The sequence below is a fragment of the Lepus europaeus genome, chromosome 17, assembly GCF_033115175.1.
Source record: "Lepus europaeus isolate LE1 chromosome 17, mLepTim1.pri, whole genome shotgun sequence".
Taxonomy (NCBI): Eukaryota; Metazoa; Chordata; class Mammalia; order Lagomorpha; family Leporidae; genus Lepus; species Lepus europaeus.
In genome coordinates, this window is record NC_084843.1 from 2424827 (window position 1) to 2451191 (window position 26365).

A 26365-nucleotide genomic window follows, 5' to 3' on the forward strand; every position below is an offset into this window, starting at 1 on the left:
ACAGCCCACGTGGTGAAGACTGTCACCCGCGAGGAGGCACAGGGCGGACAGCGGTCCCAGCCCGCAGGACCGGCAGCATGGCCCCAGAACCAGGCCCCGGTCCAGGGCTCTGCCCTCTTGCCCAGGCCCCAGGGCCGTGGGGCTCAGACACCAAGAGCGTCGTCACACACCAGATACCTGCAGGTTCCTTTGTTTTCTGTAGGTTGCTCTTCTAGAACTTTCTCAAGAGTGCTTCTGGCACACTCTGACTGCTGGTGCTCCAGCCACTGGGCCGTCACCCTCCAAGCTGTTTCAGGGTGCCAGGTACACAAAGCAGAGAAGCAGTGTTACAAGGTGAGACATGACAGGTTAAGAGAGGAGATGTTTAAGTGATAGACTTGTATTTTCAAAACTTTGGATTAGCATTCAAGATTTTGATTAGAAACGTACGATTTATGGGGTATAGAACAATCTTCCGACGGACACACGGCATAACCCACTCAGGGCAGGCGGCTAGCCTTCCATTTCCTGTATTGCAGACTATGGCTTTAAGTGTCATTTCACGACAAAGGAAACACTAAGTAAAGATGTATTTCAAGAATGGCTTCAGGAGCTGGCATCACGGTGTGGCCGGCTGAGCCGCTCTTTGTGACACTGGCATCCCACACTGCCATGCTGGCTGGAGCCTGGATGCTCTGCTTCTGACCCAGCTTCCTGCAAAGGGGCCTGGGAAAGCAGATGACGGCTCAAGTCCATGGGACCCTGCCCCCCCTTGGGGGAAGAGCTCCAGGCTCTCGGCTTTGGTCTGGCCTAGCTCTGGCTGTTGTGGCTATCTGGGGAGTAAACCAACGGATGGAAGACCTCTCTTTCTCTGCCATTCTGCCTTTCAAATTGATGACTCAATCTTAAAGTATGGCACCGTTAAATAAGTACTTTTTGAGGGCTGATGAGGCACAGTGGGTAAGGCCACCACTTGTGATGCCAGTTTCCCACTTGGACGCTGGTTCTAATCCTGGCTGCTCCACTTCCAATTCAGCTCTTGGCTAACATGCCTAGGGAAAGCAGAAGATGGCCGAAGTGCTTAGGCTCTTGCACTCACATGTGAGACCTGGGTGAAGCTCCTGGCTCTGGCCTGGCCCAGCCCTGGCTGTTGTAGCCATTTGGGGAGTGAACCAGTAGAGAAGATCCCTCTGCCCTCTCCCCCTTCCTCTCTTTGTAAAAAGAAAAAAAAAAAAAAAAAAAAAAGAGTCCCCTCTCCCCTTTCCCTCTGTAAAGAGGAAAAACCAGAATAAGTACTTTTTGGGGACAAACAATTTCAAAATAAGCTATGATGCTTTTACAAGAGGGTGACAGGAAGCGGCCTCCTTGAAGGGCGTCCCCGGGCCACGGCGCTGCCCAGTGGCCGGCGAAGGAGCCCAGAAGACGTGCGGCTGACAGGTGGGAGCGGCGAGGCAGACAAGCGACAGACAAGGCGAGCTCTGGCTGACTCCGAGTTGGGAAGTGGCCACCATGGAAACAGTCGCCAGATGAGAAATCGGCACGCACGCTGTTCACAGTGCAGGGTTCGTTCTAATCCCTTAACCACAAGACAAAGCCATGAGCCCACCCTGCTGTGGTCCCAGCACGCGGCAGCCACACAGCCCTCCTGGGCTGCGGTCAGGGAACACAGCTGGACTGGCCTTCTGCAGACAGACCCGGACGGCTAACCTGCCACTGATCAATCTGGAAATTCTCCGAGACAGAGGTCGACTCATGCAATCACCCAGATTTGGCAGGTGTGAGCCCACAAAAGCAGCCTTTCCTGCGGTTCACCTTCATACCCATGCCAACCAGCCAACCAAGAACAGCTTGTCCAGAGAGGGATCCCCAGGAGCAGATGGGGTCTGTGGCAGAGGGTCTCTCTGCAGGCCCGGGCCTGAGGCTGGAGTCGCACAAGCAGGCCTTCAGGAAGCACAGGTCAACAGGGTGAGACAGAGAGACGTGGTCTACATCTCAGTGAAAACGCGGTACACGACGGTGGCTGGAACCTTTCCAAAGATGAAGACGCACGGGAGATGGACTCGGCCAGGAACATGCTCATTCCACAGTGAGCCTGATCCTTCCCTCCTTCTGGGTAAACTTGCGTTCCAGGGCGCCACGGCTTTCAGACGGCTCAGGCCAGAAGCTGCCCCTCACCGTGGATCTTGGCGGTGCACGAGGTACAGACGGCGAGGGCGTCAGCGAGGGCGTCACATCTGGGGCAGCGGCCTCCAACTCCACGTGAGTGAGCCAGTGTATCGGGACAGCTACTGCCCCTTCCCTACCTGTAGGTGCCTCACACCTGGGCCGGCGCAGGACGTAAACCACTGCGGGGGATTGCAGGGCCTGGTTTGCACTTGGTCAGGCACGGGAAGCCCCAGCACCAACCTCTGGCTGTTCACAGGCCCCACAAGGAGGCCTCTAGGGCTACATGCGCTGGTCTGCATCTCGTCTCAGAGTTCCCAGGGGACCACAAGCAAGGAGGATGCTGCTGGCACCTCCCTCCCCACCCCCAACCTTGCTGGGTGGGGCCTGGTCGTAGCTGGAAGCACCTACCTGCACGGCAGGGCTCATCTGGAGGGCTAGGCCAGCTGGTGGCACTCACCCATCCCACAGACCACTGCTAGGTCTTCCTGGTCACAGGGACCCGCCTGAGCCTGCTAGCCCAGGTATAGGTGGCCCGGTGTGCGCCCTGAGCCAGAGAGGCAGTGCTAAGTGTAGCAACCCCAACCCTCCTGCCGCACTAGGGCCGGTCTAAGGAGCCCCAGGTCCAGGCCCTGGGTCAAGGTCCAGCACACACGGCAGTGGCAGCAGCCAGGGAGGAGACGCCAAGTCCTAGTGCCGCTGCTGCAGCTCAGAGACGCCCCGGTCACTCCAGGATCCCTGCTTCTCTGTGCTGGCTCACCTGGCCTGGCCTGCATGAGAACAAGTTTCTCTCTGGACCCGGGTGGGACCAGGCCCGCAGAGCCAGCGCCAGGCCAGGATCCCTGTCTGCCTTGCAGAGAGCTGGTGATGTGCCTGCGGGCGTTCCCTCTGAGTTTTTCACTGAGCTGCTCACAAACCATAAGTAAACTTGGGGTTTTACGGGCTCGTCCTCCCCACCTTTCCCTGTAAGACGACACAGAGGCTTCCTGCCCTGGTTGTAGAATTTCTCTCTTCTGAGACCTTCAATCTCAGCACGCTTATTTAACACACTCTGAGCGAGCCAGCCGGGCAGGGCTGTGCCTCCTCCTACCGCCAGGACCAGTTAACCCCAAAATAGCAACAGCCGACAGAAGGTCCACTGCTCCCAGGGTCCTGAGCCCTCACTGGAAAAGCAAAACGGGCCTCTGACTTCCTGAGACCCCCCGGTAACATGGCTGCCCTGTGCCTGGCAGGAGGGAGGTGCACCAAGTGGACGTGGTAGGGTCGGGCAGGTGGGGCCGAGTGCTGGGCTAGGGGCAGGGGCCGCACCTCCACTGCCAGCTACACGTGAGGCAGGTCAAGCACCGTGCAGAGGGCCACCCTTCCCAGCTCCCACAGACCCCCCCCCAAGGGGGCCCCTTTCTGGAAATGCTGGGGTCTCCCACCACAGAAACCTGGTGACCGAGTCCCGTGATCCCGGGGGTCACCTCAACCACAGAGCTTCAGGTCATGACACACAGACGACACTCGTGGTCTCATCAAGGCACCTGCCCGACTCGCCGGCGACCTCGGGGCCGCTCCACTCATCCTCCCGAGGACTCGGCCCCGTGTCTGCTTTTGCTGAGAATCACGGCAGCGGCCGGAGCGCTGCTCACTTCTCGGCAAACTCCAGGTCGCTCCATGTTCACCGTATGTAAAACCTCACGGTACTGTTTTCCCAGGGATACGTGTGTGTCAACGCCTGTATAATTACATGTCTGCATGGGACTACAGGCACACTTAGGCCCAAGTGATTATTAATCACTGTGGAAAACACATTTCCGGCACATGTGTCTACAGTGAGCTTTAACTGCTAAAAGTAATTCCTGCATCGGGCCGATCCGAAGCCTGGGAAATGTCTCCAGCCATCACGGACCCCGACGGCCTTGTCCAGGCTACCGTTAGGCAACAAGCTCCGGGTCATCTCTGAAGATGGTGGCGAGTTTGGGAAATCAGATCTCAAACCCATCCAAGGTGCTACGATGCTGCTCCCTCCCGTGATGTCACTGTCACCGCCCGAGCTTATGCGAGTGGCTAACTGTCCCCAGCAAGCATCATTCCCTGTGCCACTGGCAAGCAGTCAGATTAAGTTAACAATAAGCTGATTGAAAAGTTTACTGCCATTCAGATGCGTTCCCATTTAAACCTTTCAGCCAACAGTCAACAGTCGATCCGCAGGCATCATTTTTATTGCCTTTGCCAAGAACTACGCAACCTCGTGCCAAGACTAACACAACCGTGTGGAGTGGGTGGAGAGACGGGCGCTTGTTCCTCCCGCCCAGACGCCTGCTATGTTCAGATGACGACAGAGCAGCAAGCTGCTCTAGGCGACCCAATGAACTGCGAAGTCAGGGACAGTTAAGGAGCCAGACTCCCTCACGGACACGCGGCGGGAGGCTCGGTTACTGACCTTGCTGGAAAACGGGATGATGGAGAGCAGGCACGGGCAGCTCGGGGATGGCCGAAGGCTCGTGGAAGTAGGCGTGCAGCCAGGCCTCGCACTGCACCAGGGGCTCCGGCGTTCTCTTCGGGCCTCCGAGACCTTCAGGGGGAGCGGGGGCCTCTGCAGGGCTGAAAAAGGGAGACAGGAGCTTAGTCAGCTTCCAGAACCTTCTTCCACACAAGGACAAGGCCCAGGGCACCCCTGGAGCTGTCCTGGGCTTGTGCTAGGTGCCAGCAGATATCCTGCGAACAGGAAGGGGAAGGGAGACACAGGCTGTCACCGCACCCACAGGCAAGTGCCCTGCCATCTGCAGGGGTGGCCTGCAGCATGGCCACGTCAAGGAGCAAGCATGACACCGAAACTCAGGCGCCACCGTCTCCCAATCAAATCTCACGCATGCACATTTGCCACGGAAATCAGCTATCCCATTATCAGAAAATATTTCCCAGAACACACTTTCTGGAATTTTATCCAGAAAAGGGGCCAGATAGCCTCACACATTCTGGCTGGACCCCGGCTCCCTACAACAGGGGCAGCTGGGTCATGGGTCTCCCACGTAGCGGGCCACATCGGGGGATCCACGGCCCATGTTCTGGCCGCTGATCCCTCCTCCAGGTCTCCTCCGGGTTTGAGTTTGGCTCATTCAGCCGTAGCACGTAGCATGGCAATGCCTATGCCTGGGGTGTCTATGGGTCCCTCTCTGGTCCCCACCGCCTCTGAAGGTCAGCTGAAGCTGCTTCTTCTCGGGGCGCTGCTCGTTCCGTCTGCTGGTCTGCCCCCCCCACCCCGGAGCCGACTCCACCCTGGGCAGGCGTCAGCCTCTGGGCTCCCGGACTGAGACGCTGCCCCTTGGAGAAGGTCCACTTCTGCAGCTTGGGGCTCCCTCGTGGAGGATGTAGCTCATTTGCTCTTCTCCCATAGGGTTCCACACTCACGAGAAGGGGCACTGGGTCTGATTTCTTCATTTTTTTTAAGGATTTATTTGTTTGAAAGTCAGAGTTACATAGGGAAAGGGAGAGACAGAGAGAGATCTTCCATCTACTGGTTCCCTCCCCAGATGACCAAAACAGCCAGGACCAGGCCCGGCTGGAGCCAGAAGCTTCATCTGGGTCTCCAACTTGGGTGCAGGGCCCAAGCACCTGGTCCATCTTCCATTGCTTTTCTTGGGCCATTAGCAGGGAGCTGGTTTGGAAGTAGAGCAGCTGGGACACAAATCGGTGCCCCTATGGGATGCTGGCATCACAGATGACACGACGGCTGTATCCACCGCGCCACAACACCGGCCCCTGGTCACCGCCTTTCCTTCTTCCCTACCTTCTGGGGTCCAGCCCAGACACCTCGCGTCTGTGCTGCCTCTTGGGCCTGACGGGCAGCCCCACCCCGCAGGTGCAGGAAGCCTTTCTGGGCCCTTCAGCCCTTCCTGCCTGGGCCCCTGCAGCCACCACCTTGTCTGGCAGGCTGGTGTGCGTGCCTCGGTCTACACGTTAGTGTTTCTCTTTGGCACACACACACCACCCTTGTGAGGATCAGAGTAGAGGAGAAGCCTTTGTCACCTGGAAGTGCAGCCCACACACGTGTGACAGGCGTGGCTGCAGGAGGCAGTGACAGCTCCACAGGGGAGCCACATGCCATTCTGGGGGAGGGACCATGTGACAGGCCACACGGCCAGGAGACGTGTGTTGGATCTGCAGCAGCAGCAGCAGCGGCAAGGGAGCAGAGCTGTATGTCCAAGAGACAGCTCCCCGGCTGTGGGCAGGGGTCCGAGCATGGCCATCCAGGGGGCAGAGCTGCGTGTCCAGGAGAGATGGCTCCCCGGCTGCGGGCAGGGGTCCGAGCATGACCGTCCATGGCCAGCCTTGCAGATGTCTCTGATCAAGGCAGCAGAGCTAAGAACACCGCACGGGGGTGGACCAGGGCTCTGGGGCCACTCTCAGCTCCCATTCTGATGCTCCCTGGTTGGGGCCTGTCCCTTTGCATGTGACCAGTGGACCACAGTCCCGGGGCTGCAGCTGACCAGTGGTTCCACTTCAGTCCTGCAGAGTGAGTGGCTGGCTTCGCAAAGAATGTGTCGCCACAGCTTCTCAGATCTCCACCTGCTTCCCAAGAGCTCCAGTGTCTTCTCTAGTGCCGAGTCCCCACTTCCCCTTCGAGGGAAACCAACGCTCATGCAAACCCGCAGGACGTGGACAAGGAGGTGAGGAGTCAGCGATAGTCGGGCACCTCGGCTGGAGTGCCTGAGTGAGAGCAGAGAGCAAAGCTGCGTGGGGGAAGCGCACGCACCCCTCCCATCAACCGGGCCTGGCCTTCTGGGGGCTGCCCTTGTGTTAACGATACAGGTGCTGGGCTTCGAGTGTGCCATGGGCAGTGAAACCTTACCCTGGGGTAGAGCACCTGCCCAGCGTCTGGCCACCACCCAGGAAGTCCACCTTTCAAACAGGATAGCAACGTGGCAATGTGGAGGCTTACAGCTCCAGCGCTTACGTGGGAGTGAGCGGCCACGGCGTCCCTCCTACTGCGGCCAGAGCAGGCCCAAGCAGTCTGCCCTTTCCGCAGACATGGCGAGGCCCCGGGCCTGGTCACAGTGAGAAGCTGACGGGGGTGTGGAATCCACCCCCTTCAGGTTACCTTCACGGAGCCTGAGTCGGCACTCTGTGGTCAGGGCAGGGCGGGGGATTCCAGCAGCTGGCACCATCAGGCACTGGCTGTCCCAGGACACCAGGCGTGGGACTGTCATGAGAGCCACAGCCAGCCACCCGGGCCAGGCACCGTGGGCAGCGGGAGCCTGAGGGCAGGAGAGCATGGGGCCGTGGTGCTGGTCAAAGGCAGCCAAGCTGGCCTCAGGGCTGGGAGGACCCCGGGACGGCACGCGCAGCCAGCACAGCGTTCTGGGGAGGCCAGCACCTGCGGAGGGAGGCCAGGCTTCCGGGCCCACCTGTGACAACTGAGCCTCACGCGCCCCCGGAGACGCCCGAGCTGGCACGGTCAGGCTGTCCGAGGCGGCCGCTCCCTCCACACTGCCCGGGGACTGAGATGAGAGCTGCATGTCTGAGCATTTCCCACTCTTAAAAGGATATTTGAAGAATTTTTATAGTAGTAAAATTCATCTTAAATTGATTTTTTATGCGTGTGCTAAAGATCTCAACCTCTGATTTACTCTGTAGTTCTCCTTTTTAACTCTTTCTCTATTGGCATTAGATAACGATTCATGGGTGAAACGTAATTAAACATCTTTGATTCCAAAGCGAGGATTTATGATGCTACATTTAAAATGAATGGCATTAAACACACACATAAAACCAGATTTTTAAAGCCACGACACAAATTTCCATTTCTACGATAAAATAAAATTTATTCGCTGCCCTGCCCTCTCCTCCAAGCCCGCCGGCTCGCTCGAGCCTGGGAGAGCTGCTGTGTGAAGCGGCGCTGCCGGCCGCCCTCACCGTGGGGGAGTTTCTCCAGACCGCCCCACCGCTGAACCCTGAAACACCCGTGATTACCGGCTCCGTGGCCTGTGCTCACGTAAATGCCACGCCCAGGGCTTCCTGAGAGTCTAGCCCCTCACATGCTACCAACATGCGACCTCCGTGGCTGTGCATGGTCTCCGGAAAACCACCACTGCTTGGGACCCCCAGAAGACATGGCCTCCGCACGGCCAGCTGGAAAGACGGGGGCCGCAGAGGACGAGACCCTCACCCTAGGGCCTGTGGGGGATGCAGGGGCCACACCAGGCTCCCCCGCCCTCACCCAGGATGTCAGCTGCTACCCAATCAGCCTCAGGCGAATGGCATGACACGGGGCCCCTTTCACTTCCACTGGGCAGGGGTGACAGCTGGTGGCTGAGAAAGGGCCCTGGCACGGGGGAGCCTCCCTCCATGACCACGGGGAGTACCGGGTCCCACGGTGCAGCCACGCCAGGCTCTCAGATGGCTTAGTTTAGGGATTTCTAGAAACACATGGCTGTTTGCAATCCCAGGGGTTGCTCAAGGAGAGCGCGGATAACGGGCAGGAGGGGCTCTGGATTCCAGTGCACCACGGAGCCTGGGCGAAGCTCCCGTGGCGCTGCCACCCACCAGAAGCCCACCCCCTTCCTGGGCTTGCAGAGAACCCCCAGGGATGACGCTACTTCAGATCTGTTTTGCTATCAACTTCCTTTCCTCACCCTCAGCCAGGATCTAGACCAGGGGCAAACATACTCCCCACAAGCCCTGGCTTCAACACGGAAGTCCCTCCAGGGAGAGCTGGCTTTGCCACCTGCAAGAGGCGTGGGTTTCCAGACGAGGAAGTCGCCAAGAACACGGAGCAGGGAGGCTGGGGAGGGATGTGGCCAACCCTAAGCCGCACAGTCCCTGCAGGGCCCCAGCATCCAGGCGCTGCACGGGAGGCCGGCCTTGCTCTCAGACTCCCTCTGTGTTCTGCCCAGCTCCACCCAGGGCAGAGACTGCACAGACCCAGGCTCGAGGTTGGCAGGTATCACCCAACCAGGGACTCACTCAGGAAGGATGGTGGGGCAGGCTGGCCACACCCTGGCAGGAAGCCTTGGCTCAGGGTCGACCTCTGGTGTGTTCCCGGCACCATGGCTCCCAGCCTCTTCTCTTACAGCCAAATCCTTTAAAACTTGCCCAGCTTGGTGGGAGACTTGGGGGTTCAGATTTTGGCGTTCCTGGACTGCATTGGCAGCAAGAAGCACAAGGGGCTCATTTCTGAAAAAATTCTACTCCCCAAAGAATTTTAAACCGTCATGGACTTGGCTTGAGTCCCATCTGATACAACAAAACAGGCCAAACGTCTGAAGTCACTCCCAGGTGATTGGCACCATTAGCTCCGCCCAGGGAGGCCTGGTGGTTCCGGGATGAGGGCACTGTGCATCCTCACGGCCGGCTCCCGTGAGCTCCGTGCATAGCCAGTCTCTCTCCCTCCCAGGCAACATTTTCCTCTTAAGCTTTGGGAAAGTGAATCGGTGATGCTGCAGGGTCACTCAAGGGAACAGCTCCAGAGACAGGGGCTCCACGGAGTTCCTCTGGGGTCTGGCAGGAGTCCACGCAGGCTGTGTCCTGAGCCAGACCTGAGGCGGCTGCAGCCCGCAATCCAGACGCCCTTAGCATGAGAAGCACCCGAGCTGAGCTGCAAGCAGCCCGGGCCACTCTGCTTCCAGGATGCGAGGCGTGGGGCAGGGAGCCCCGGGGCTCCAGGAGAGCCCCTGCAGGCACACAGTTCCAGCAACACTCAGGACGGCAACAGAGGTGACTTTATAAACTCCACGCAGGACGCTTGCTAAATGCCACGGGGAAAGGCACAATTATGTCCAATTTAGGAGATCTCGCAGAGCTCCTGCACTCAATTAGGACTCCTTGCTAAAAGCTCAGTCCTCTTCCTTCCAGGGGCAGGACCTGAGACAAAAAGGGAACTGTGCCACCTGCTATGGGCAAAGCTCACTTTTCTGAAGGGGGAAGTTGGAACAAAGCCTTTCTATGTTCCATCCAAATGTGGTGGGTTCATGCCATGGTGCATCTGACTCACGGGCAAGACGTCCACGCAGGGTGGCCCCTTCCTCGGGGGCCTGTGGCCAACGCCGCAGGCAGGGAGGGTGACGAGAAACCTGGGGTCACAGTGCGCGACCCGTGCTGGGTGTTCCTCCGACACCCCAGGGGCCTTCCCTGCCCCATCAGACGTTCTCACGTCGGCCGAGGAACCTGCAACGCAAGCGACCGCTCCCTGCTGCCTGCTCGCCAGCAGCTATGCAGCCGGTACCACGGTGGAGGTTTGGAAAGAAAGAGAACAGGAAAGAGAGAAACTGAAGTGCTGACGCCAGGAGTGGGAAACATTGACCTCCACAACACAGCCGAGTCCAGGGCGTCCACCGGGGCGCGGCGGCGGCGAACGCAGCCCTGGGGGTCCCAAGCTCCTGTTGCTGCTGACAACGTTACGGGGTAACATGCGCTGTTCCCAGTGACGCAGGGGCCTCCTCGCTGACTCCTCCACAGCCCTAGGAACAGCACGCGCTCAAGTGTGAAAGACAAGGGCAAAGCGGCACACACGCGTGTGACAGCAACACACGCGTGTGACAGCAACACACTGCGGTTTGCGAGAAGGCGCTTCAGAAAGGGTGTGGAAAGTGCAATTAAGAAGTTTATTTTGGAGCAAAACCGTTCTGAAACCCATGCCCACCTTTTTTCATGACGTGTGTTTTCTACGGACATTCTGAAGAACCCTCCCATCAAAAGATGGCAGGTGTAATTAACAAATTTCATCTCTAGTCAAGAACGCCACGGCTCCTAACAGGTGAGTTTACAGATGAGCTTTCCCAAGTCTGTTTTTTTTTTCTTAAATATTTAATTATTTATTTATTTGAAAGGCAGAGTTACAGAGAGAGGGAGAGACAGCAGAGAGAGAGAGAGATCCTCCATCCCACTAGTTCACTCCCCAAACAGCAGCAATGGCCGGAACTGGGCCGATCCGAAGCCAGGAGCTAGGAGCCTTATCCTCCAGGTCTCCCACATGGGTGCAGGGGCCCAAGCACTTGGGCCATCCTCCACTGCTTTTCCAGGCCATAGCAGAGCCTGGATCAGAAGTGGAGCAGCTGGGACACAAACCAGCACCCAGTGCCTGTATGGGATGCCGGCTCTGCAGGCAGCGGCTTTCTCTGCTACGCCACAACGCCGGCCCCCAGGTCTGGTTTTAGCACCTGTTCTCACAGACGCACTGTGTACAGAGGGAAGAGACTCCGTATCTCACAGTCAGGGAAGGCAGCCCACCCTGGGCGAGGCAGAAGGACGCAGGGACGCTTCCTGGAGAAGGCAGTGTTTCAGCTCCTCCCAGGAGGAGGCCGGGCTCCAGGGCAGCCAATCCTCCCTGACCTTCTCCTGTGTGGTTCACGACCAAGGGGGACATAAATACTGCTGCCCGCCTCAGCCCTCCGAGCAGACACCAGGCCCTATCAAATGGGCCATGTTCTGAGGCCGACCATACGAGGCACAAGTCGGGTTTACAACTCGGTTTGGTCCCAACTTTCTGGGTGGTCACAGGTACGGCGAAAGCTGGATATCAGTGTTTAACGGGCATTCTAAGCCCTCGAAATTGGGCCTCAAATGAATGCCAGGGTCTAAACAAGACCACAGAGGAATTTACTGCAGCTTTAAAAACAGCCAAGCAAAAACAACACAGAAGACCTGTATGTATTTTTTCTTTTCAAAAATAATTGATTCTTAAAAATACACCAGCAACAATAAAACATTTTTAAAAGACAATTTAAATAGTGCACTTGGCAAACTAGGATGCCTTCAAAAAGCCTATTTGCTTTTCCACCTAAATGTTCAAATCATTAAAAAGAAAATTGTGTTTTATCAACACTTTAACGTGCCATTAAAAGTCTCCACTGCTTGACAGATGGAGTTAAAAACACCCCAAAACTATAGATGAACGATCAGGTCCCTAATGACTCCAAAACAATTACAGGATGCAAAGCAATCTAGTTAAATTTTATTCAAAAGCTTACTACACTTGTGTTTTCTTTTATTTTTCTATCAGGAAGCCCATGAGGCTTAAGCACAATTCATTATGTATGAGACCCCACTCGCGGTGCTTGACTGTTGATTAATAGCAAAGTTTGCTGTACGTACATTTGCAGCATCAGATGCATACAATATGCTAACTTATTCTTTCACTGAAACTAATTATTTACAAAAATGAGACTACTCGAGACCACGATTTATTAAATGCATGCATCCAGCCTCAATCTGGCCTCAAAAGACAGGTCTGGAATGAAGATCTTTTACTTGATGTGACAACTTCTAGAAACACGGTTATTAATATTGCAAATGTGGCAAATAAAGAGTTCAAACAGCCTCATGTCTGTGTTGCCTGTGCTTTCCACCGCTGAGCGGTGAGCAAAGAAGCTGTTAACACTCCACACACCGGAGGCACCTTCCTCTTGCCACCTTCATCTAGCTTCCTGCAAATGAAATGCTTATACAGATATGTCTGTAAAAATATAAAAATTTAAAGAATCATTCCATCGGCCGCATCACATTGCTGGGATTCCCACCAGGGCACTTATCTCCCCAAAGATCTCGGGTAGCTCCACATCATCCCACAGTCTCCTCCTGGACCCAGGAGAGGGAGGAACATCAGTCTACAGCAGGGACCACCAGTGTTTCCTGTTTGGACGTGGGCTTCAAACAGGACACCTGGTCACCTGCCTCGGTCTCCCGTGCTAACTCTCAACACATGCGGCCCACAGCGGCAGCACCTGCTCGAGCATCCTCTGCATCTGGGTCTCTCGCCGGGGCCAACTCGCGCCTTCTGTGCAGTTTCCCTTCCAGAGCTCTCAGTGCCTCTGTCCCAGCCTTGCTCTGCCTGCTAAGGGTGTGTGCCACAGCAGGCCGCAGGCACACAGAGGGGACAGAGGGGATCAAACTCCTTCCTCTACTGGCACAGATGAGAAACAGCCAGGTCGGTGCCCAGAACACACGGTTAGGCCCTGCGGCTCTGTGCCACTGAACGTGGCTGAGGTTCCTGGGAGAGAGATGACAGTGGCTTCATCCACGCCTCTGGGGCATAAGATTTTTAGGGTCCGGGGAATGGCACAGTCAGTGAAAGGGTCTTTTCTCCCTACAGCAAACGAGTGATTGTTAGCAGAAAAAGTAGGACCACGGGAATGAGGGAAATCTCAGGACAGGGCGTCAGAGTGGTGAAAAGACGATGGGTTTTCTACCAGGCCACTGCTGTCCCGACCCTCTTCCTGATAGCCCTGGTTGGCCACGGGCAAGGCTACTGCCTCCGACGTCCCTGAAGAGGAACGTCTCGGCGTCATACCTCTGTGGCACAACACAGAACCTGGAAGGTAGGGTTCCCAGAACCAAGTTCAGGGTCAACTCAGTATAAGAACCACCCCAGGTAACCCAGCCAGGGCGTACACAGCAACAATGTCCCAGACACGCGGGGAGGGAACCAGGATGTGAAGGCGTCCCCTGGACTGAAGCAGCCTGGGTCACCCCCTGAGCTGGACACAGGGTCAGCCTCTCCTGCAGCCCCTGTGTCCACGAGCTCGATTCTGAACCCCACAGGCCCACGCAGCACTTCAGTTTACTCTGCTTTTAGGTAACCTCTGTACGATCATCCTTAATCCCACAAAGGCAATGGGAATCTGAGCATCTGTTATATTCTAGAAGCTTCTAGAACGAGAGACCAGGTACCCACCACCTAGGAGCCCAGGCTCCCAGACAGCTGCCCACTTACCCCTGAAGGAAGGACACACTGACGTTCAACTCCCAGGGACCTGTCCACACAACATTCTTGACCTCAGGCAAGAGGTCCTGGACTACCCAGGTCCACCATGACCCCACAGCCCGGGTCCAGAGTGGTCATGGCCACAGCATGAGTGAGTGGCTTTGAAAGCTGGCCATGGAGCCGCGCTAGGGCAGGCAGGGGAGGGGCTGCAGGCAGTCACAGGGTGTGCTCCCGGGAGGTCTCTGGATGAACAATACCTCTGGTGGTGGAGCCAGTCCCAGGGGTCCCCCAGCCCTGGCCTCTGGCCTGCAGTATTTCGGGGCTCCCCGCCTGCCCCTTGGACAAATGAGGGATGAGACACTGGTGCTAAGGTGGTCAGTGCAGCTTTGCTATCGGAAATTTCAGATTCGTTTTCCCAATGAAGAATTTACTGAAAACCGTCCCCTGGGGGAAGAAAAACCCACAGAGATTTTCTAAACAGTGGAAGCTACATTTTTCTGCCTTTTCAGATTTTGTGGCTGACTGCAGAATAACCAAGTTGTGAAAGCCCAGGGAGGGGACATCCGCTCCAGTTCTGCTCCCTGTGACAGGACTGTACAGTCAGAGCCTGCAAACAGCGTGGAAGGCACAAACGTAGCGGGCTTTCAGTCTGCGGCTGCCCGTCCGTCACGGCACAGTGAGAGGAACCAACAACAGACACTGAAAAGCAAATCCTTCAGTTAGTAACTTAGTAAAGGCTACTGTGTCCATGCCCCTCTGCACTGCGGCCACACAGTCCCAGCACCACGCCCCCTGTACTACAGCCACACGCTGTGTCCCAGCACCACGCCCCCTGCACTGCAGCCACACGCTGTGTCCCAGCACCACGCCCCCTGCAGCCACACGCTGTGTCCCAGCACCATGCCCCTGCACTGCAGCCACACGCTGTGTCCCTGCACCACGCCCCCTGCACTGCAGCCACACGCTGTGTCCCAGCACCACGCCCCCTGCAGCCACACACTGTGTCCCTGCACCACGCCCCCTGCAGCCACACGCTGTGTCCCAGCACCACGCCCCTGCACTGTAGCCACACGCTGTGTCCCAGCACCACGCCCCCTGCACTGCGGCCACACGCTGTGTCCCAGCACCACGCCCCCTGTACTGCAGCCACACACTGTGTCCCAGCACCACGCCCCTGCAGCCACACGCTGTGTCCCAGCACCATGCCCCCTGCACTGCAGCCACACGCTGTGTCCCAGCACCACGCCCCCTGCAGCCACACGCTGTGTCCCAGCACCACACCCCTGCACTGCAGCCACACGCTGTGTCCCAGCACCACGCCCCCTGCACTGCGGCCACACGCTGTGTCCCAGCACCACGCCCCCTGTACTGCAGCCACACGCTGTGTCCCTGCACCACGCCCCCTGTACTACAGCCACACGCTGTGTCCCAGCACCACACCCCCTGCAGCCACACGCTGTGTCCCTGCACCACGCCCCCTGTACTACAGCCACACGCTGTGTCCCAGCACCACACCCCCTGCACTGCGGCCACACGCTGTGTCCCTGCACCACGCCCCCTGTACTACAGCCACACGCTGTGTCCCAGCACCACGCCCCCTGTACTGCAGCCACACTCTGTGTCCCAGCACCACGCCCCCTGCACTGCAGCCACACGCTGTGTCCCAGCACCACGCCCCCTGCAGCCACACGCTGTGTCCCTGCACCACGCCCCCTGCAGCCACACGCTGTGTCCCAGCACCACGCCCCCTGTACTACAGCCACACGCTGTGTCCCAGCACCACACCCCCTGCAGCCACACACTGTGTCCCAGCACCACGCCCCCTGTACTGCAGCCACACGCTGTGTCCCAGCACCACGCCCCCTGCACTGCGGCCACACGCTGTGTCCCAGCACCACGCCCCCTGCACTGCGGCCACAGAAGCCCTCTCCCTCATTTCTCCTTCAGGTTTCTCGGCTTCTCAAGAGGAGTCCAGGTGGGGACGGGACCACTGATGGAAGAGCAGCTCTGAGGGCCTGGTGGGGAGACCCCGTACCACACAGCAGCCCCCAGCAGACCTCCTGTAGGCCTGGCCTTCTTGTTGGCACCAGGGGACAAGTATGGAACCATGGAAATGAATAATCACCAACGTCTGTGACAGCATGGGGAGCAGAGGGCGGGGAGCCGCCGGACAGGATGGCAGAGCTGGGGGTGGGGGCCCCTCTGAGCTCTCTGTCACCATCCTGCCACCCTCCAGGCGGGCACTGGGGCGACAGTTCTGCTGTTTGCTGTGAGCCAAACAGAATGACACTTTGGGTAGGAGCAGGGCTAAGACCCACGCACGCCTAACACGAGAACTGATCCCCACAGAGCTCGCAGGCCGGTGCCTCGTCCTGCCATCCAGAACAGGTCATTTCAACGGAGCACGGGAGGTGCAGCGTCTCCACTTAGAAACAGTAACTAGGTGTTCGGAAGACACTGCCTCCTGTCCTCCAAACGCCAGGAGGGCCGGGCTCTGCACGCTGGGCTGGTTGCTGCCTGATCGCCTATCTTGTGAGCTGGCTTGTACAGCCCCGCACAGAGTCCCCAGGAGAGGAAGCTCCCGGGACAGGACTGCGCTCCGCCTGGGCACGACCTCCTGCAGCGTCTTCTCAGAAGACCCCGCCTCCGCACTCGGAATGCAGCAGCTGGAACGTGTTAGCCGGGGAGCAGAGTGAAAATACTGTATTTAATATCAGACAAGTATATTGACTGCACGTTAGTGGCCAAAAAAGCAACTATTAAATGGACAGTTAATGTAATTGTATTTTAAAACACTGAGGTCATATTTAATTTTGAATCGAAACTCTTAAAATACACGTTCTGGCAAGGATATGGAGTCATAAAACCACGTTAACTACAGAAGAAAAAAACCTACAAGTCCCATTATTAAAATAAATCTTTTTTCCAGAGTTCTCATATCTGCAAGAAGTGGATTACAAGAAGCAGAAAACATTTGTACTTTTTCAGCGAGTGTTGTCACTGGCACTGAAAACCGAGACTCTCCGCGGGAGGGTGACGTCACTCTGCAGGGCGGGTCCCACCCTCCCAGCCGGCTCTGCGCTGGCTGCCCTCCCAGGGTCGTCCTCCCCCGGGGGCCGGGGTGGGGAGGGCGCGCTTAGTTCAGCCTCACCCCCACTTCTTCCAACCAAACTCCTGGGCCAAGAGCCCGACTATGTTGGGAAGCAGGAAGCGGGAGTGAAGAGGGCTGGGAGAAGTCCTAAGAGGACGAACAGAGGGGCCAAATGGAGGAGTGGGGAGCGAACGGGGCGGCTGCGATCCAGGGTCCCCTCGGCAGGAAGTCCCATCCAACAGGCCTTCCCCCTCCTCTTCAAAAACCAGCTGGGCCCTGCACCTGGCCCAGGCGAGGCCTCCCACGGCAAGACGTCCAGGAAGAGGGCCACGGGGTTTTCCTGCAAACACAGCCCGCGCTTATTTGCAGGTGTTCCCTGACGGCCAGGACGAGGACCCCCGGCAACCCTGGCATGGGGAAGGCAGGACCGGGAGCCCACGGTGAGGTGACTGTGACTCTAACACCCCAGCTGGTACCCGGGCGGAGCGGAGGGAAGAGCCCTGGGAGGCTCTGCTGCCCAGGGGCCGTCCACGGAGCAGATGGGCTTCACTTCCACAGCGCCTCCACCAGGGCGTCCTCTCTCTGCCACACGGGAGATCCCAGGGGACAAGAGAACAGATGCAGGGAGTCAGGACTCTGGGAGGGGCCCAGCCCCGAGGCCCCAGGAGGGCGGGGACCCTGTTTCCCTTCAAAGTGCGACACTTCTTGGATTAGACCCCAGTCCTGGGGGATCTTGCCAAAGGAGAGGGATCTTCAGACGCTCAAGGGAAACCCCAACGTGAGCAACATCAGAAAGGGAATCCATCGCGAGTGAGTGCACACAGGGGCACGTCACCTTGTAACAGGACGACTTTAACTGCACTGAAAACACCACTTCTCCGAGTCTCCTGGAACCCAGAGACCCGTGGCCACGCAGAGTCCACCTGAGCAGCTCAAGTCCAGTGCAGACGGCCCTAGTCCTGTGGTCCCAGGCCTGCCCACGCTGGCTCAGGAGGCCGTCAGAGGGCCAGGTCCGGAATAATCCGCAGACGCTAAAATCGCCCAGGCAGCTTTGTTCTTCACTGAGTTAACACTGCCTGGTGACTACGTCCGCTCGCTTCTGTGCAGTAAAGACCGCGCGGAGTTTACTCCTTGCTCTGCCCAGCTCGGCCACAGAACCGAGTTTATTCCACCTAACCACGTGGCCTATTGCATCAGTGCCCACTCTGGGGATGACCAGTGGAGGCAGTGAGGGATGCTGGGGCACACGGGGTGGGCGCAGGCAGGGGCGTGAGGCACAGGTGCAGGTGTGTGGTGCAGGCACAGCCCATGCTCACGCTGCTCGTTACACAGGAAGCGACTTCATGGTGGGTGCCTCCTAGCTGGTGGTCTGCAGCCCGGGCCGTCCTCTGAGCAGCTCCCAGGCCCGTGTGGGCGGCACAATGGCTGCTGCCTACTGGAGCTCCCCGCTTCCACCTGCATTCCTTCTGCCCTCAAGGGCAAATCTAGACCTCTCTCTCGTTTTGTAAATAAAGTTTGTTTATTTATTTGGAAGGCAGAGTTACAGAGAGAGAGAGGGAGAGACAGAAACGTCTTCCATCCGTGGGTTTACTCCCCAAATGGCTGCAATGGCTGGAACTGGGTGGATCCGAAGCCAGGAGCCAGGAGCTTCTTCCAAGTTTCCCACATGGGTGCAGGGGCCCAAGCACTGGGCCATCTTCCACTGCTTTCCCAGGCCACAGCAGAGAGCTGGACTGGAAGAGGAGCAGCCAGGACACAAACCAGCATCTATAAGGGAAGCTGGCGCCTCCGGCGGAGGCTTAGCCTACTACGTCACAGTGCCAGCCCCCTAAAAATAAAGTTTAATTGGCACTCAGCCATGCCCCTCCATGTACATGTACACACACAGCCGAGAGCGGAGTAGCTGTCGCCAAGCCTGTCTGGCCTGCATTTCTCCGCTGTCCGTGCCTCTGCAGAGGCGGCTGGGCACCTGTAGTCTAGTCTCACACTGACCAAGCCCAAGCGCTCAGGCGCTCCAAGTGGTTCTGGTCATTCCTGGGTCCCAGTCGCCCTGTGCTGGTCCCTCCTTTCCGTGATGTGGTTCGAGTCCCAGCTCCACCACGTCCAATCCAGCTCCGTGCTGATGTACCTAGGAAGGCAGAAAGTGACAGCCCACTGGTTGGGCCCCCGACACCCGGATAAGAGACGCGGATGCCGCTCCTGGCTTCAGCCTGGCCCAGACCCTGGTGGTTGCATCATTTGGGGAGCGAATCAGCAGGTGGAAGTTCCCAGATGCTCAGCCTTTCAAATAAACCAATCTTTAAGAAAGATCATAGCCCTAAAATTCTGGCTTCTGCTTTTCTAAGGCCCTGGTGTCTCTCTCCTGTGATCACCACTACGTGCGGTTACCACCTCAGCCTCCATGACCCCTAGAGTGTGGGACCCGGCCTCTCCATGCTACACTCACACCCAGACAATCTGCCAAACACCCGGCTGCAGCCCCCTCAAATCCTGCTTGTCAGGTCACCATCCTAGTCTCCCTCACGCAGAAAATCAGCCCCAACTCTGCACCTGGCTAGCAGCCAAGTCCCACACAGTCTGGACTTGGACTTGTGCCCTGCTCTGTCCCCACTGCAACTCCCTCCCTCCAGTGCCTGCCCTCGCCTCCCCCCCGCCCCCACCATCCGGTGTGACTCCCTCTCCTTGGCCATGAGCTCCTCTGGGCACCGCTGACCACGTAGGGGACGTCACTCCTATGCGCCCCCCGTCACACCGGCCTGGCTGTCCCTCCCTGCTCCCCTCATGGCCCTGCGGCTCCCACGAGTGGAGCCCACAGCTCTGGACATCTCATCATGCAGGGCATGCCTCTTGTGATGCGCTCACAAGGGGAGCTGTTCGTGAGCGAGTAAGTGAAAATTTCACCCGAGAGAAGGCGGGAACAGAGACGTTACTGAATGTACGTAAACATGCTGCGGGTTCACTTCAAGTCAAGAGCAAACAGCACCGTACTGCCGCCTTCTCGCCTGGCCCAGTGCTCTCGCCTTCTGCTGAAATTCCCGGTGTTTTCAATTGGCCTCCTCGCCTGTCCTCGGAAGGGCACCATTGGCCTCCTCGCCTGTTCTCGGAAGGGCACCATTGGCCTCCTCGCCTGTCCTCGGAAGGGCACCATTGGCCTCCTCGCCTGTTCTCGAAAGGGCACCATTGGCCTCCTCGCCTGTTCTCGGAAGGGCACCATTGGCCTCCTCGCCTGTTCTCGAAAGGGCACCATTGGCCTCCTCGCCTGTTCTCGGAAGGGCACCATTGGCCTCCTCGCCTATTCTCGGAAGGGCACCATTGGCCTCCTCGCCTGTTCTCGGAAGGGCACCATGGAACTTCCTAATTCAAACTGCCTTGGACGCACGCAAGCAAACACATGACACAAGCGATCAAAGATTTAGATGGGACTTCTCCTGTGGGCGTCTCTGCTTTGACCAAAACTTGGGAGGAACTGGGCAGTGGCCATCTGAACCACACCCCAGCTCTGTCCCAGCCCGAGTGCGAGATCCGACAGACATTCAGGGACTCCGTCTGGACGAATCCCCAGAGATTGGGTTCTAACCTCTCTCCACGTAGAGCCCACACAGCCCACAGCTAATTCACACAGTGTGCCATTCCGGTTCATCACAGCCTACACCCACGGCCTCCTGGGCAGCGTTTTGGTGGTGTGGCACAGAGGCCCCACCCCGCGCACAGCAGCAACCTTCTTGCTGTGCCAGCAGAAATGGCCCTTTGCCCGGGAGCACAGTGTCTCCAAAAGCGCTGGCCACCGAGGAGACAGCCCAGGACAGCACAAGCGGGTGTGCTCGGGTCAGCCAGGGGCCCTGCTCCAGCCACGACCTTCTGTACTGGAACGTTTCAAAGGATCAAGCGAGAGTCAGAACGGAAGACAAGTCTGCCGCACTCGCACTTCTGGCTTTAAGGGTGGCCACCTTCTGCTGATTACCGTGTGGTGACCAACACCAATGCCGAGTTCCCAGAATCAGACCAGAAACAGGGGCAGCTGTGGGGTCTGGGCCCGAACCACTAAGCTTGGAAAAGCTGCGAACTTCCTGGCTTCGGGTTCGGGTTCGGGTTCGGGTTCGGGTTAGGGTTAGGGTTAGGGTTAGGGTTCGGGTGAGGGTTAGGGTTAGGGTGATGTGATGTGATGTGATGGTACAAGTGAGATAAAATACGTCAAACCGGACATGACTGTTCAATATTAAGACTCAAATGCTCAAAAGGGAACAAGTGCTTTTTTATGGAAAAAGAAAAACAACCCAACCCCTACGTAGTCCCTCGGTGTGTTCCGGAAGTGCAGGGGAGAAGACCCCTCTCTGTGGAGGATGGGGGCACGGGCAGGGTTCCACGGGGTGGGTGCAGCTCTCAGCCGTCCACTCAGATCATGGCTGAGAACCCAGCACTGCGACACTGCGCCCCCCTGCAAGGGGACGGGGGCGGGAACAGGACACAGCCCACCCTCGGGCAGCCAGAAACTTCCGCTGCGTCCTCAGGCCCGGCCCGTGAGGTGTGCTTCTGCCTCAGGTCGGGTCCTAAGAAAAGTCCCTTGGCTCCGCCTAGCTGGCCTACAAAAGCCACTGCACCAGGCCCGAGGCTGCCCACGGAGTATCTGTGTGCTGTCTCCTGTACCTCCCGCAGCACGCCCTTCAAGCCTGTACTTCTGTCTGCAGAGACAGGCCTTGTCCATGGGCTCTCGCCCTCGGCAGGTCAGAGACGCCGCCTGGAACAGGTGGTCTCACGTGGAACTGACCTGCAGGTCAGCACCTTAGAAGCTGCCTTAGAGTCAGAGATTTTTGTTTTTCTCTGATGCAATTTATTTTTACTTTGTTTCATGGTATTTACTTGACAGTAAGAGATACAGAGAGATGGATCTTCCATCCTCTGGTTCACTGGCCGCAATTGCCAGGGCTGAGCCGGGCTGAAGCTGGGAGCTTCATCCGGGTCCCCTATGTGGGTACAGGGGCCCAAACACTGGGGACATTTCCACGACTTTTCTCAGGCCATTAGCAGGGAGCTGGACTGGACGTGCACAGACGCCCGTAAGGGAGTCTAAAATCGCAGGTGTTGGCTGTAGCCATTACACCACAAGGCCAGCCTCCTGACTGCAGCAGCAAAAGCATAAATTACTGTATTTTTGTTTTTAAAAATGTGCTGCCTTTCACTTCCCCACCAGCCTGTGCCTCCCAGTGTTTTTCTGTTTCCAGTGCTTTGGACATTAAGTCTGAGGAGCTGCCGATTTTCTCAGAAGACATTTAAATAAACTCCTAAAGCCAGCGGAGTAATTTTCTCTATAATTGACATTAAAAAGTAGCACGCGCTAGATGAAGAATGGCTGTTAAGCACATCTGCCGCTGTGCATTGTCTTAAACTTAAGAATAATCAAGGGTGAAGAAGAAGAAAAGGTTTATGGGCCAATCCTCAAGACCAGGGAGTCATTAAACACAGAGCTCATAAGAAGCATACACATAGCAACGTTCCTTACCCAACTGCTTAGAAACACAGGGCAGAGAGAGACATGCACGCACACAACTTGTCCCAAACACTGCCAAGACCTTACTGTGGGAGACTGGGCAGGACTGGCCCCTGGGGCAGAAGGCTCACGGGAAGGGGCGGGACTCCCGTGAACGGAGGTGGAGAAGTGGGGGTTGGGACACTCCACCTGCCCCCGCCAGGAACACAGTGTGAGGAGGTCACACCGGTCTGAGAGCCCCTGGGGCCACTGTGCCAGGGCAGGCTGGAGGGGAAGCCTCACACAAGAGCCAGTGTTTGTGTCAGGCTAGGGGTCACTGGGGGGGCATCGAGCCCACCACACCCCACGCTGCAGCTGCGTACGTGCCCTGTTCATCGCAGCTTCTGACCTTGACCCATGCGGCACATCTGGAAGTCAGCGATGACATCTATCAGTCACCTGCATCCAGTTTAGTGGATCGATGACAAAGTTGTATCTCCTCACAGAACGTTCCGGAAGCTCTCTGTGAAGCCAGGCCTGAAGACCTTCCAGGACAGGCTGGAGCTTTCCCGCTGAGCCTGCCGTGCCACCCCAGCTTCCAGCCAGGATGCAAAGCTCCCAGCAAGGACCCAGCTACTGCAGCGACTTAGGAGCCAACACTGGGCTTCCCCGTGACTCGTGCTGTGAACTGCGGTTTCCACAAACACAGACGAAAACACGAGGGGCTCCTGACATCTAGGCAGGGTTGTGCATCTCCCCCGGGCTGGTGGCGGTGAGCCGTGACCAAGCTACAGGAGGCAAAGATCTGTCTTAGGACAACAGGGCAAAACCTCGGGGAGCCCACTCTCCCGTAGACATCCCCAGATAAGCGGTGTCTCTTTGTGATTCAAGGCTTTGTTTTGATTTTCGTTCTTTCCCCTTCTGAAGCTGTCAGCAGGAGTGGTAGCACCTGCACAGTCAGCTACCTGTCTGTATGCACAGGTCTCCTAAGATGCTACCTTTAAGAAATTATGAGATCTGAAGACACACAGCGTCCTGGGGGAGTGTGTGTGTGTGTGTGTGTGTGTACAGATCAGGTGAGAATTCAGATTTGTAGAACAATGAAGTTGGTCTGGCTCGTATCCAAGGCTCCAACACACTTCTCATGGCCCGAGACCTGCTAAGTGCCTGTACAGCCTTCCTCCCCTCTCCGTCCAAACAAACAGAAGCACAGCTGAATTGATATTCCAGCCCTCCCCGTCAGCCAGCCTTCAGCGGTTCACGTTTCCTCGCGATGCCTGATTTATGCGCCGAAACCCTCCAACCCACAAACACAACAATGAAAATGCAGCCGCGGGGCAGGGTGGAATGTGCGAATACAGGCTCCCCTTCCACACTAGGTGAAGTGGCTGCGATAGCTGTCACGAACACCAAGGGGTTTATTAATAGGCAAAAATTAATTGTATGTAGACTGAATTAATGAGATGGAAAAACACGCATATTTCAGCTAATACAGAGGGGACCGGCCTCTGCCGTGTGCCTGCAATGAAGTGCCTGGGCCGTGGGACGCGGCAAGGAGCAGCTACCAGCAAGCCGGGGTCCTTTTGTGATCACTGGGGCTGGAGGTACCGTTAAAAAAATACACTGTGAAATGTAAACACGAGGCAAGTGTTTTGAGCACAAAGTTGACCCCTGGTGTGTCTTCTGCAGACTGCCATCTACAGATTTATAAATAAATGATTAGATGTAAAATCTCCAGAGGGTTTTCCTTTTCCACCGCAATTACAGGAGCAGATTATTGCCATTCAAGGAGGGCTCCCGCCAAAGTTCCTCGACTGGCAGGCATCACTCACTGCTGTCCGCCCGTCTTAAGTCACCATGACAGGGAAGCCAACGTTCGGGTGTACCGTGAACGCTTCAACAAGCAGAGTCGATACGCACTGAGCGAACACGTTCTTGACTTAAAATATATTACTGTCAATAGTGGGTTGAATGAAGATCGTATGCGGTTTCACGTGTGATCCGTGTCAGCAGGAAGCCTCAGTCCTCCACGCGTGCGCGCTGCCAGAGGTGGCCTGGGCAGGGGACGCTCACCTTCTTGGGAGGTTTCCTCTCTGGCTGATCTGTAAAGTCAATGGGGTCAAGCGGCATCAAACTCAGCACCACTCCTGGAGCCGAATTTCCTCTCTCCTACACGCAGGGGGAAGCCCCCTCTTGGCGTTGGGACTCCCTTTCATTACAGGAAGGTTTCCCTGCCCCTTCACTCCCCCGAACACACACGGGAAGCCCTGCTTTCCGGATCACAGCAGCAGAGCCAAGCGCACCCTCTCCTCGCCCAAGCAGAGCCTCCCTGACCTGGTGGCAGGAGGAAGGGATTCTGAAACACTGCATAGACTCACAGAAGTTAAGATTCACATGAAAACACACACAGAGAGACAGTTCCCACGCCCCTTCAATTCAGCTTTCCCGAACGACAACCTGGCACACAACTGCAGAACAAGATCAAAACCAGGAAGCTCGTGTTGGTGCAATGCCGTTAACCGAACCACATCTTACCCAGGCGCTGTTTCCACTCACACACTCAAGCACTGCTACTTCATGATATAAGAACGCACGTGTTTAAAAATAAAATTGCATTACCGGGTCAGATTCCTACATCTTAAGCTTCAAGCAGGACACACAACCTCGAGTGACAGACACCTGCCCCACACCGACTCCGTCCCTGCCAACCTCTGGCCTACTCCTCTGCAGTGTTCTAAGTCTGCTATTTTGAGTGTTACGTAAATAAATCCCACCTCCGAGGGCTGTCTTCCATCAGTCAGCACTGTGCCCTTGACATCCACCCAAATGTTGTCACAACATACCAGTAGTTCACGGCCATAATATCATACACAAAACAGAATTCCACGGGATGGACCACCACGTCCATCCCAACCTTGGTCATTACAAAGGAAGCTGCTGGGGACACTTCCACTCGTCCGCGTGGACTTCCACTCCCATTCGTCTGGGACCCAAGACCAGCAGTGCAGGTGCTACATTTGCTAGGAACTGCCCTGTTTTGCAGTGTGGCATCACAAGTGGGCTTAGTTTTTTTAGTTTTTTAAAGATTTGTTTATTTATTTGAAAGAGTTACAGTGGGAGAGGGGTAGAGAGAGCAATACCTTCCATTTGTTGGCTCACTCCCCAGTTGGCCACAAATGGCCAGGGTTGGGCCATTCTGAAGCCAGGAGCTTCTTCTAGGTCTCCCAAGTGGGTGTAGGGGCCCAGACACTTGGGCCATCTGCTGCTGCTTTCCCAGGCCGTTAGCAGGGAGCTGGATCAGAAGTGGAGCGGCCGGGACATGAGCCGGTGCTCCGTGGGATGCCAGCACTATAGGCGGCAGCTTTGCCTGCCACGCCTCAGTGCGGGCCTTACAGCCTTAGACCTGAGGAGGCACCTGTGCTCGGAGGCCTCGGTGACCGTGAAGGAGGTCTGCTCACGTCTGCTGCCCACTTTCTGACTGCAAAGTCTGTTTTGCTCACTGTTGAGTTCATGGTCTGTTCTGAGCTCCAGCCCAGCGCCAGGCATGGGCTCTGCAGGTGTCTTCTCCTGGCTTCTCTCCGCAGGATGGGAGTTCAGGAGAATTTTTTTTTTTTTTTTAAGCAATGCATATTCTCAGTCCCCCAGAATCCTCTGCTTCCGGCAGATTTCCAAGATGGGGAGTGCCTCTCGGATTCCTTGCTGCAGATGTGGCCTGAGAACCGTGATAGACCTCCTGGAGTCCCGTCTCTGGGATGGAGGACTGGCCATGCTCCCAGGCAGAGTGCGACTCCAGGGACAGGCGCCCCACATGGCTCAGATAAGTATCACAGATAAGCAGAGTGCATATGTTCATGGTCACACCAGAGGCCGTGGGCACAGCTGGAGGAGGGTGACAACACTGCCTCCCCCTGGGCTTACTGCCACCACAGGTGAAGACTCAAAGTCCAATGCCAACACGTGACACAGCAGGGCGAGAGCAGTG

At 56.9% G+C, this 26365-nt stretch overlaps 1 protein-coding gene across 1 annotated transcript in view; it reads right to left on the reverse strand.

Annotated features, from left to right (window-relative positions):
* MGMT (O-6-methylguanine-DNA methyltransferase) overlaps positions 1-26365 on the reverse strand; it is a 276406-nt gene that overhangs the window by 39367 nt on the left and 210674 nt on the right. Inside the window, exon 3 of the mRNA XM_062214646.1 lies at positions 4571-4731. Coding sequence (XP_062070630.1) covers positions 4571-4731 — 161 coding nt within the window. The remainder of the gene's footprint in view (positions 1-4570; positions 4732-26365) is intronic.